Source organism: Hipposideros armiger, unplaced genomic scaffold (genome assembly GCF_001890085.2).
Source record: "Hipposideros armiger isolate ML-2016 unplaced genomic scaffold, ASM189008v1 scaffold_457, whole genome shotgun sequence".
In the NCBI taxonomy this organism is placed as follows: Eukaryota; Metazoa; Chordata; class Mammalia; order Chiroptera; family Hipposideridae; genus Hipposideros; species Hipposideros armiger.
In genome coordinates, this window is record NW_017731807.1 from 687,762 (window position 1) to 699,773 (window position 12,012).

The 12,012-nt window shown below is 45.1% G+C and overlaps 1 protein-coding gene across 2 annotated transcripts in view; it reads left to right on the top strand.

Annotated features, from left to right (window-relative positions):
- CCDC42 (coiled-coil domain containing 42) overlaps positions 1–3,879 on the top strand; it is a 12,178-nt gene extending 8,299 nt beyond the window's left edge. For both annotated transcript variants that reach the window (XM_019665957.1, XM_019665958.1), the window contains 2 exons: positions 10–168; positions 3,714–3,879. In XM_019665957.1, the coding sequence (XP_019521502.1) occupies positions 10–168; positions 3,714–3,791 (237 nt within the window). In that variant the 3' untranslated portion in view covers positions 3,792–3,879. The remainder of the gene's footprint in view (positions 1–9; positions 169–3,713) is intronic.
- Positions 3,880–12,012: the final 8,133 nt, after the last annotated feature.

Below are 12,012 nucleotides of genomic sequence, written 5' to 3' on the forward strand. Positions count from 1 at the left end.
CCTCCATAGGAATCTCGCTGGGCACACATCCAGAACACCGCTGCCAAGAAGACCCTCTTGCTTGGCACCATTAAGATGGCAACACTGAACCTCTTCCAGATTGTGAGCAAGCAGCTGAAGGAGACGACATATGTGTCCCTGGAGGACACTCACACACAGCTGGACATGGTAAGAAGAGGCTCAGGTGCCCAGCGGGCTGCATCTACTGAGCCAAGATGGTTCTGTATTGGTTGAGTCAAGGAATGAACCGAACAGAGCCATGGTTCTCCAATGTTAACAGGATCAGAATCACCTGGGGGCTGGAGAGTATTGCTGGGCCCCACCCCCGGAGTCTCTGATTCAGTAGGTCTGAGATGAGAACCCATGAATTTCCATTTTCAACAAGTTCCCAGGTGACGGTGCTGGTCTGGGTTCCACATTTTGAGAAACACTGCATTAGAACTAAGACCCTGTTGGGCCCAATCAACACGAGTAGTAGCAGGGACCCACTATTGACTTCATTAGTTATGTACAATAGTCTTATTAAATTCTAGTTGCCGAAGGCTTGTGTCCAAGGCTCACTCTTTAGGAAAAGAGAAAATTGGTGGGGTTAGAGCCATGTTAGTACCGATCTGAGATTTTCTCTTTGAAGTAATCGAAAGGCAATTGAAAAGGAAATAACTTTTTCACTGTTATCCAAAGCTATTTAATGCCACGTCCATGTGCCACCTAAAATCATCTCACTTCTGACCAAAGGTAAACACATCCCGCAGTTTGGGGAGCTCCCCACCAGCAGATGCATTAGCCTTTAGCTCTGCTGTGAAAGAATAGAAAGTAAGTTCCTGAAGACCGAGATTTTTGTGTTGTTTCCTGCTGTATCCTGTGTCTAACACAATGCCTGGCACATAGTAGACACTCTATAAGTGTTTGGTGAATAAAGATGAAACACAAGCCAAAAAAGGCAATTGACTGAGAGGTACTTCCCTTATTTAACAAAAAGAAAGGTGAAACTCATAAAATGTAAAGAATTTCACCCACTGACCAGTCAGGGAGAAGGATTTCCCTAAACCAAAGAATCAGCCTGCTTCTTAAGGCATATTTGAGCAGAATTACTGACAGCTCAAAAACTAGAATGGGAATTTGTAAGAAAGTTTGTTCTAAAGCAGCGATTCTCAAACTTTTTCATAATAGGATAGCTTTACACTCTTAAAATTTATGGGTAATAGCTATTGATATTTACCATATTAGAAACTCAAGCAGAAAAATTAAAAATAACTTCATTCATTTCAAAATGACAATAAGAAGCACGTTAATATAAATAGCATTTTTAATGAAGAATGCATTTTCAAAAAATATTTTGTGGGATGAGTTGCATTATTCGACACTTTTGCAAATTTCTTTAATGTCTGGCTTCATAGAGGACAGGTGAATTATCATATCTGCTTCTGCATACATTCCCTTGTGATAGCCTACGTCATGAAAAATCCCACTCTGGTTAAAGCCACTGTACACTTGTGAGACAATAAGCAAAAAAGACAAATAATGTCTTAGTATTATTGTAAAAAGAGATTTTGTCTTGCATCCCCTCTACCCAGCAGCAGGGCCTCAGGGTCTCCCGGAGGTCCTCAGGCCCCTTCCCTTTAGCTGTTGTAAAGAAAGCTGGAGCAGGAGGTAGTGGTCTGGTCTCCAGCTCCTTGACCCTGCCTGAGCATTCTCTGCTTAGATCATACCATGTTTCCCCTAAAATAAGACCTAACTGGAGAATAAGCCCTAGCATGATTTTCAGGGGCTTGTAATATAAGCCCTACCCCAAAATAAGCCTCAGTTAAGAGCATCAGCCAGACATGACTGTATTTGAATAAATGTAGATTTTTGTACATGAATAAATGAATAAAATGCATCTTTTGGAGCAAAAATTCATATAAGACCCAGTCTTATTTTTGGGGAAACACGCTAGCTTCCAATCTGTCCACTCCAGACTGTGAGTTTTCTGATTCCTTCTCAACCTTGATTTGCCTCTACTGGAATACTTCATATTGCCCAAATATTATTTTAAAATATCCCACTTGATTCCCATAGGATATGAGCCTACTGACAGAAATACACATGATCAAGCAGCCTGAATAATTAAAAATAAGGACCAGGAAAAATATAAGTTAAAACCTGAGGTCAAGGCAAGAGAGAAATAGAGACTGTAGATTCTTGATTATAAAGGACCGTAGTTCAAAAGGGGTTGGTCCTGAGCTTCCTGGTAACCAGCAGGAAAAGCAACACACAGCTCTGGTACCAAAATAAGAAAACATAAGGTTTCCTCAGAGAGAGTGAACCATTTCCAGCACTTAACTCTGAAATTTCTCAAGGAGGCTTTACAGACACGCAACGAATAATGTTCTCAACATCATCCCCACAACAGATCCAAGCGTGGGCTTCAGAAGGCAGCCACTTATCTAGAACTGGGAGCATGGTACCACACACAGTGCAACTTAGGAAAAGTGATTCTGCGAAAGGCCAAGACAATTTGAATTCAATCTACTGTGTCATGGAAAGCCCTGAATTATCCCTGAATAAAACCCAGACTGTCTGGAGCAGCACTTTCCAAACTGTGCTTGGAATATCCTAGAATCCCAAGCTATGGGGGAATAAAAGGACTCCATGGACTAATGAGTTTAGAAAACTCTAAAGTGAAACAAATTTAGATGGTCTTTAAATACGGAACTTTGCAGTGTCTTTGCTGTGATTCTGCCCTGAGACTCTCGAAGCAGATAACATTTCCAAAACTTACTTGACCACAGAACCCTTTGGGGGGTATGTGATTACTTATTATAAGAACATAGATTGGGAAATGCTAGACTTGTCTTCTCTGTAACCTTGAGAAAGTTACTCAATATATTGACTCTTTGTTTCCTCTTTTGCAAAATGAGAATTACATTGGTAATTCTTTTAATAACAGTATTCGTAGCTGACAGAGTTGTTGAGAGTGTTGGACAGGCTGTGTAGTCCCATTTCCAGCAACATTCTTGAAAAGGAGAAATTTTAGAACTGGGATCTTAGGGAGGCCATCTAGGCCAAACTTTCCTCCCCTTTCCCTTTTTATTGACTATGTTCCCTATGCTGTACATTAATCTCCCCCGTCCCTTTTTAAACATGAAGAAACTGAGTCCCAGAAATATGAAGGGATTTCCTGAGAGTTGCATTGGGACCCCCAAGTCTTCTGACTTGTGAGGCAGCGTTCTTTCCACTCTCATACTGATTGCATGTTCTTTAAAACAGATGATAGTGAATAGAATTTAAGCTTTCCTAGATGAATCAAGATTATCATAATGAGCATCAGTTCTGGGTTTCAGGTGAACAGCCACCATAAAGGTTATTGAATTGTGGAGAGCGGTCTGCCCTGATGCCAGCTGGACCCTGCCTGTTAAATGCTTCTAGTCCCCAGTCTGCTCAGGGTACTCTCTCTCTTCCCCCTTGAGTTATACGGTCAGCCTGTACTTCTACCTACTGTCACTGTGTCTGCCTCTATGAGTTCCCAACTTCATTCCTATTTATTGCTTTTCGTCTACTAAGCCTGATCCTCCATTTCAACTAGAATAATTGTCAAATGAGGGGAAGTGGCCTCAAGAAGTCAGTCACAGAAAAATGGTGACTCTTCGCAAGTTATACCTGGACATGCTCCATTTTTGGATGGGGTGGCCTGTCACTGGGTGGGGTTAACTCTGATGCCCTTGCCTTGTTAGATCCAGCAGTTTATCCAGGACCTGTCGTACCTCTGGGCAGAGGTGAAGAAGAAGGACCAACAGCAGATCCGGTTTTAAGGAGCAGCTGATTCCATAATGTTCTGAGACAGAGACAAAGAGAATAAGTTCCTGGTGAACTTGCAGTCCAATTAGGCAAGTCGAGCCCCGTGAGAGCCCTGTGTCTTTCTTCTGGCAGACAGCCTGCCGTTTTTCCCCTCGGCCCTCAGTCTGTCCCATTCCTGAAAACATTCAATTCTGTAAGAAGTTTCTTCCTACGTTCTCTCTATTTTTGGTTGTTTATTCATAGGGAAGAGGGTCCACTGAGGCGAGAACCCCCAAAAGGACCGCCTCTTGAGACTGCTCACTTAGGCTGCCCAGGGGTATAAAAACCAAATCTCAGGTCTGGTGTCTCCTAGGCTTTGGACTTGCACACATTATTCACATGCGCAGGAGACCAGCAGGGTGAGTACATGGGACTCTTTTTTTCTCTACTGTTTCAAAAAAAAAAAATTAAGTTGGTGTTTCTAATTGGGGTGCAGAGGCTCACTAGAAATTATGAAGGCAGCTTCCCAAGTCAGAGTTCCAACTCTTCCCTGACCTCGGGAGCAAGCCCTGCTCTCCCACCCTCTGTGAACCCTATAAGGACGACATGGTGTAGGCAATGCTAACATAGGAATAACAGGCAGGCAGCCAAATGACAGCATCTGAGCTGTCATTAAAACCAGCAAAACTAAACAGAAAAGAGGTAAATGTAAAGTCTTACACTTAGGGTCAAAAACTCAATTGCACATTTTTTAATCATCAGTGGCAAAAGTCAGGTCGGAGGCCAGACAAAGGAAACGGCATTTATTGAGCCAACACTTCACGTTCATCATCCCAGTGAAAACTCTGCAGCACCATTGTCTCTGTGTAACCCAACAGGCCACTTGCCCAAGGTCACTGACTACAGATGACAGGGTCAGGATTCACCCTGAGTCTGCCTGACCTGAGCCTGGGCTCCCTCAGCCAGGCTGCCTCTCCAAAGGCACAGGACTGCTGCTTTCCCTTCCAAAGCAGGCTGAGGAGCAGGCCCGAACAAGGCTCCTTGTTTCCTCGCTGGCCCCATGATTCCAGAGGGCCTGCCGGGATCCTCATTACCTCCAGGGGACGGCGCTGCTGCACCCTCCCCTGCTGGGCAGCAGTACCCCCACCTGCCCAGTTCTCAACATGGCTCCTGGACAAGCAGCATCACCATTACCTGGGAACTTATTAGAAATGCACATTCTCAGGCCCCACCCCAGATCTGAGAATCACTCACACTCCGGGTGAGACCCAGCCATCTAGAGTTCAACAAGCCCTCCCAGTGTTTCTGATGCGTGCTCAAGTTTGAGAACGACTGCTTGATAGTGAACCAAGCACTTTCAAGGACCCGGGCGCCTTTCGTCTCCTACCATGTGAGGTAATATGTGTCAGTAATAACTTGCATCAGTCCGAGAAGCAGAACCACAGACAATAGATAGAGATGTATATAAAGGGGTTCATTACAAGGATTTGACCTTCGGCAGTTGTGCAGTACTGTTGTTAAGCAGTCTCTGCAAAGCTGTTGTCTTCACCTCTGATGCTTGACCTTGAAGCCCACAGCGGGAGGTAGTTGGGAAACAAATAGGGATGTAAAGTGGAAGAGATCAAGAGTAAGTCAGAATCCATATGCAGAAGCTGGACCCAAGAGAACGGACAGAACCCTAGGGCAGTTCTTGTCGTTTCCGAGCTTGATGGTACGTATGTCCTACAAAACCCTTCATCTTGGCGCTGAGCACACACACCAGGCCCAGGAGCAGCTGACGGAGGATGGGGGAGGGTGGAGTAGCACCGCCAAGCTGCTGCCTCACAGGGATGAGGTGGTAAGGTCAGCGGGCTGAGCAGCGCGGCGTGTGTGAGCTACAAGGCGGCTGCGGCTTCACTGCCACCCTCCAAACCTCCCACGGGAGTCTCTGTGACCCCACTCACACCTCCACCATGGAAACATTCAGGAAAAGGAGTTCTGGGAAATATAGTTCAGCTTAGCCAAGCTGCCATGTCCCCAAACCTCCACACTATCATTATCTGTGTTTCACAGAGTAGGGGTTTGGAGCTGGCCACGGTGAAAGCGACTTCTTTCTGGAAGGGGTTGGAGGTCAGAGGGAATTTCACAAACTCAGGAGGGGAGAGTTCTGTGAGTGGTGCTCAGACAAGAATGGGTAGAGGCTCTCACCGGAAGGAGGTGTCAGGTGGTGAAGGATATTTCTCTGAAATAGCTTCCCCTCACCTTTGAACCTCCTGGGCTGGGTCCTGGGAGACAGGACAGGGTGCAAGACAGACAGTTCCCCCAAACTCCCAATATAGCCCCCACCCACCCACCATTTTCTGCTGTATCTGTGAGGTGGTGTTTGAGAAGTCTGACCTGTAAGGACTGAACACATTCCTTGGAAGACCAGGCCCCCCTCAGCCCACCCGCTTCCCAGTCCTGAGCCAGAGACCCACCCTCTCCCTCTTGGCTGCTCAACTTGAGTATCAAGTTTCCCAGCTTGATGGAAACGGGGAGTCGTGAAGAGTCGCACTTAGAATTCCTGTGATCACACACAAGCTTCTCCTAACCCACACATGTTTACAAATATCTTTAACTCATTCTGATACTACTGCATTTTTTTAGGCTTCAAAACGGGCCCAGGAATAGGGCAGAAGAAATGCTGTGGATCTAGGCAGATTTCTTGATTATAAGCGAAGCCACAAATCCACAAACTCATTCCCAAGCCCACAGAACAGGGCAGAGCAAATCCAGAAGGCCCAGAGATTCACATAAGCCTGAGCGAGAGGGCTTCCCATGAGGAAGGGGGTGGGCAGCGGTCAAGAACAGACCCTCACTCCTTCTCCCCAGTCCCTCAGCATGTCTGCCCTGGGCCCTGGACCCACAGAAAGATGCTGAAGGCTGCCCAATCAAGAGAGATTTGGGCTCCCGGATGCATGAGATCATGTCCCAAGAAAAAGAAGAAAGCGTTAAGGGCTGATTGGAATTTTCCCAGCAAGAAAAGATATCAGTTTATTAAAGCAGAAATAACTGATTGGTTCCAGAAATGGATGGTACTCATCAGCAAGGGCAAGAAGTAGAGCTCTGGGTGTTTTATGGGTAAACAGAGGCAAGACTTTCAGAGACTCACTTTCCATGCTAGAATGCCCCATTCCCCGTCAAACCTGCTAGCTCTTCCTGATGGAAAAAAGGAGAGGGAGGGAGAAAGGAAAAGGGAGGAGCAGGGCCTCAAGGTGTGAAAGAGCTCAGCCTGCAAGTAGCCAAGTAGACTGACATCCCCATGTTTGTCACATATGCCACACCATACACACAGCCCCCCAAACTGTACATCCAAAAGCTGCTGCTGAGGATGGGATTAGAATAAAGAGTTGAAAGCTTTTTGGAGTGATCTCTGTCTCTCTGGAGTAGCTAAAGGGTTCAGGCTTCTTTGGGATTAGCTCTTGGCCTCTGGGATCAGACCCCTCCCTCAGATGATTTTACCCTCGCAGCCCCTTTCCCAGTCTCCAGGCCAGGGTCCCATGTCCTCTATACAAGGGTTTCAGCCCAGGCTGTCAAGAAGTGCTGGACGCTGAAATTATATAAAGGGATGAAGGTGGGGAACCAACCAAGTCTTTCTGAGGAAGCTATGTAATGTTTAAGAAGAGACTTACAGGATAAATAGGTGTGTGTGTGTGTGTGTGTATTTATTTTGTTATGTTTTTTTGTTTGTTTTTTTGTTTGTTTGTTTGTTTGCCAGACAATGATTAGAAGGAGGAGGAGGAGGGAGAGTAAGGCTGTTCTAACACAAAATGGGGAGACCTGGGGTCTGGAAGGGATGGATCAGAAGGCCCATGTCACTGGACAGAGCTAGGCAGAGCTAGATTGGGTGCGGCCTTCTGGGTAGACATTTCCAAGAATCTTGTGTTTTCTTTTAAGAGGGCTGAAGAGCACTAGAGAATTTTATTAGTACAGAAGGAGGAGGAGAAGGAGGGGAAGGGGGGAAGAGGAGGAGGAGTAGAAGGGGAAGAAAGGGAAGAAGAGGAAGGAGGAGGAGGAGGAGGAGGAGGAGGGGAAGAAAGGGAAGAAGAAGAAGGAGGAGGAGGAGAAAAAAGAGGAAGAAAGGGGTGGAGGGACTAAAGGCTGAACTCTGAGTAGAAGTTTATTTGGTTTTTGTTTTATACTAACAGGCTTAGAAAACCTATTTGGCACAGAATCTAGGTTCTGGGGAATAAGGTTTAGGGAAGGGAAAAGGGCGTAGATCTTTCCATCTGAAAATTAAAACAAAGCAAAACTGACAAACTCTCTCTGTCCTGTGCTAAAAAGGCAAGTCTCTGAGTGCTGCTGGTGAAATCTGCGCTTAATCAGGTGGGCTCAGGGCTTCCACCCCCTACATGGTGAGCTTTCCTTGGGGGCTGTTCCACTTTTTCCGCAAGGCAAGATACCAGACTCAGGATGATGGCACACAGTTGTCTTAGCAGCAGCCAGTCCTGCACTACTGTCAGCAGCCTATACAGCATGTCAGTTTCAAGCTGGGGAGGGGCATGGTCAGATTTACTCTTGGAAAAGATGGCTCTGGCTCCTGTGTGAATGAATTGGATGGGGTACAAAAAGGAGGGAGGCCAGAGTGGACTCAGGGAGATCATTTTGCTAAAGGATAGTTTTTTAAGTAAAATTATGACTGCCATATAAATATAGAATGCATACGTCTTAAAGATTTTATTGAGCTCATCAGTTGTGAGAACTGGTATGCTATAAAACCGAGTTCAAAGGAGAATCCAAAGAACAGGTGCATACAGAGACAATCAGGAATGCTGAGGTTAATTTGCTAATAAGATGCAAAAATGATCTCTGCCATAGGGCAGAAGTTCAATTGCATCTTCCCTGTGCAACATTCATTTGCATTTCTATGAACAGAGATCATTTGCATCTCCTCCATAAGTTAACTTCTGTCTCTACAGAGTGGCAAAATGGTAAAGAAAACAGAAAAAGGAAAGAAAGGTGCAAACCCCTACAGAATCAGATAACCCTAGAAGGGTCCTCTAGAGATACCACCACTGAAAGAAAACACAGTAATATTTTTGCCTATTTCAAAGCCGTTCACAAGTGTTGCTGACAATCTGGAGCTGCTGCAGTGGTCCATGCAAACCTGGACTTATACAGAAGAACAGTATGTGAAGCAGATCCAAGATGGGTGCTATGGCTGAATTGGAGTGCTGAGGGTCCACAGAGCTCCCTCACTCATGACAAGCAGATCCTGGGACAACTCAGAAAGCCTGGGACTCTTCAGGATCCAACATCTTTACTGCACTTCATGATAGATCTGGAGCCAGAATCACCCAGTTAAGCTGATTACAGATTCTGATCCTCAGAAATCATGTGAGATAATATTATTGGGGTTTTTTTTTCTTTTTTGTCACCTCACTTGTTCGGAGAGCCCTTTTTTGGCTGACAACCTAATCTGAAGTAGCCACCCAATCACTCTCTAGCATATAAACCCACTGTATTTTTTATAGCACCTATTACTAATTTCCTTATTTGTTCATTGTTAACTAGCTCCATTATAATTTAAGCTCCAGGAGAGACAAAATAGTTTCTGTCTTATTCAGAGATGTGTCCTTGTTGTCCAGAGCAATGACTGCTACATTGTAGTGCTCATTAAATGTTTGTTGGATGAATAAAATCAATGAAGTATATATTCTTTAATGGAAGTGTCTGTGTTAATCTTTAAATCTTTACAGTTCTGAACGCTGTAGCTTAAACATGCTTGGAGCTCAATTAACATTATAGACGGAAATAACATACTTTATGAGGCAGCAGAGAAGTGAAAATGAACAATAATCTTAGAATCCCTCATTTAATGTGTGTGACCTTATTGTTTTATGCCCTTCAGTTTGAGGTAATTCACTATGCAGTGGTAGGTAACTTTTAAGAATAGCTAGGTTTTGGGCCGGCCGAGTGGCGTGATGGTTACTAACTGGCTTGGGATGCCAGAGGGCCCCGGTTCGGATCCCACATATGAGGGCCAGTGACACTGCCCTCCACAGCTAAGATGCTGAACAACAGCTCAACTTGGAGCTGGGCTGCCGTGAGTTGCCGGTGACAGCGTAGGCTGCAGCCCCTGTGGCAGTGGGTTGCCATGGGCTACCGTATGTAGCCAGCAGCCAGCGTGAGCGACCAGCAGCCGCAGTGAGCGACCAGCAGCCGCAGTGAGCGGCCATCCAGAATCCGACAACTGATCTGCCTCACCCGGGGAAGAGCGCAATGATGGTGCCAACTTGGGCCAGTGAAGCAACGTCCTCCACAACTAGACTGAAGAACAAAACGACAGCAACTTGTCTGTTCCCCTTCCCCCAATTCCCCAGCACTGTTCCCATCCCCCCAATTCCCCAATTAAAAAAAAATCTTAAAAAAAAAGAATAGCTAGGTTGTTTTTCTTTATTGCCCAATCATTTGAAAATAAGTTGCAGCCATCATGACACTTCAGCTCTAAATACATTAGCATGTTTCTTCTAAGAACAATGACACCTATGAATTTATTTCAATTTATTAGGAATTATCACACCCATGAATTTTAATATTAATTAAATAATATTTAATATATAGTTCATATTTAAATTTCTCCAATAGTCCCCCAAATATCCCAATCACTCTCTACTTCATTTACAATAAAAGCCAAAGTCCTTACTGAAGCCATGAGGTCCTCCATGGTCAGCTTCCACCCCTGTCCCAGTCACCTCCCTGACCTCATCTCCTACCCTCTTTCTTGCTCACTCCTCTTCAGCCTCACCAGCCTCCTCCAGTACTCAAGGCACACTCCCACCTCATGGCCTTTGCATTTGCTCTTCCCTGTGTGCAGAATTTGCTCTCACCTACTTCAGGTCTTATCTCAAATGGCTCAAATCTCTTCTCCTCAGTGGAACCTTTCATGACTATCCAGTCTAAAATTGCAGTCCTGGAGATTCCGGTAACATGGAGGAGTAGGTTGAACACTGTGCTTACCTTCTTTCACAACCACATCAAAATTACAACTAAACTACAGAACATCCATCATTGAGAATCACCTGAAGTCTAGCCGAATCAAAGCTCTACAACAAAGGACATACAGAAGAAGCCACCTTGAGAATGGTAGGAGGGGCAGAAATGCAGAACAGGCTGGTCCTACACCTTCCCATGACTATTAAAAATTGGAAGGGGTAGGGCCGGCCAAGTGGCTCAGTTGGTTAAGAGTGCGAGCTCTGAGCAACAGGGTCACCGGTTCGATTCCCACATGGGTCAGTGAGCTGTGCCAGAGCTGAGCTGCTGCTGAGCTGCCAGCAGATGGAAGGATGGCTCAGCTAGTGAGAGCATGTGCTCCTAACAACAAACTTGCCGGTTCAACTCCCATACGAGAACTAAGATTAAGAGGCCTTTGGAAAAACATCAAGCATACCAACACTTGCATCATATGGGTACCAGAAGAAGAAAAGCAAAAGCAAGGAATTGAGAACCTATTTGAAGAAATAATGACAGAAAACTTCCCTAACCTGGTGAAGGAAATAGATATATAAGCCTAGGAAGAACAGAGAGTCCCAAACAAGATGAAACCAAAGAAGCCCAAACCAAGACACATCATCATTAAAATGCCAAAGCTTAAAGACAAAGAAAGATTCTTAAAAGCAGCAGAAGAAAGGCAACTAGTTACTCACTAGGGAGCTACATTAAGATTGTCAGTTGATTTCTCAACAGAAACATTGCAGGCCAGAAGGGACTGGCACAAAATATTAAAAGTGATGAAAAGCAAGTATCCACAACCAAGATTACTCTACCCAGCAAAGCTATCATTTAAAATCAAAGGACAGATAAAGGGTTTCCCAGACAAGAAAAAACTAAAGGAGTTCATCATCACCAAAACAGTATTACAAGGAATCTTAGAGGGGCTTTTTTTAAGATGAAAAAAAGAAAAACAAAAAATACAAATAATAAAATGGCAATAACTACATATGTATCAACAATAACTTTAAATGTAAATAGATTAAATGCTTCAATCAAAAGACACAGGGTGGTTGGGGCCAGCCGAGTGGCACGTTGGTTAAGAGTTGGCTTGGGACTCCAGCTCTGAGCAGCAGAGCCCTGGTTTGGATCCCACATGAGGGCCAGTGACACTGTGCCCTCTGCAGCTAAGATGGTGAACAACGGCTTGACCTGGAGCTGGGCTGCCGTGAGTCGCCGGCGCAGCGCAGGCTGCAGTGGAGCTGCAGTGGGCTGTTGTAAAGCTACCATGAGTGGTTCACAGCCAGC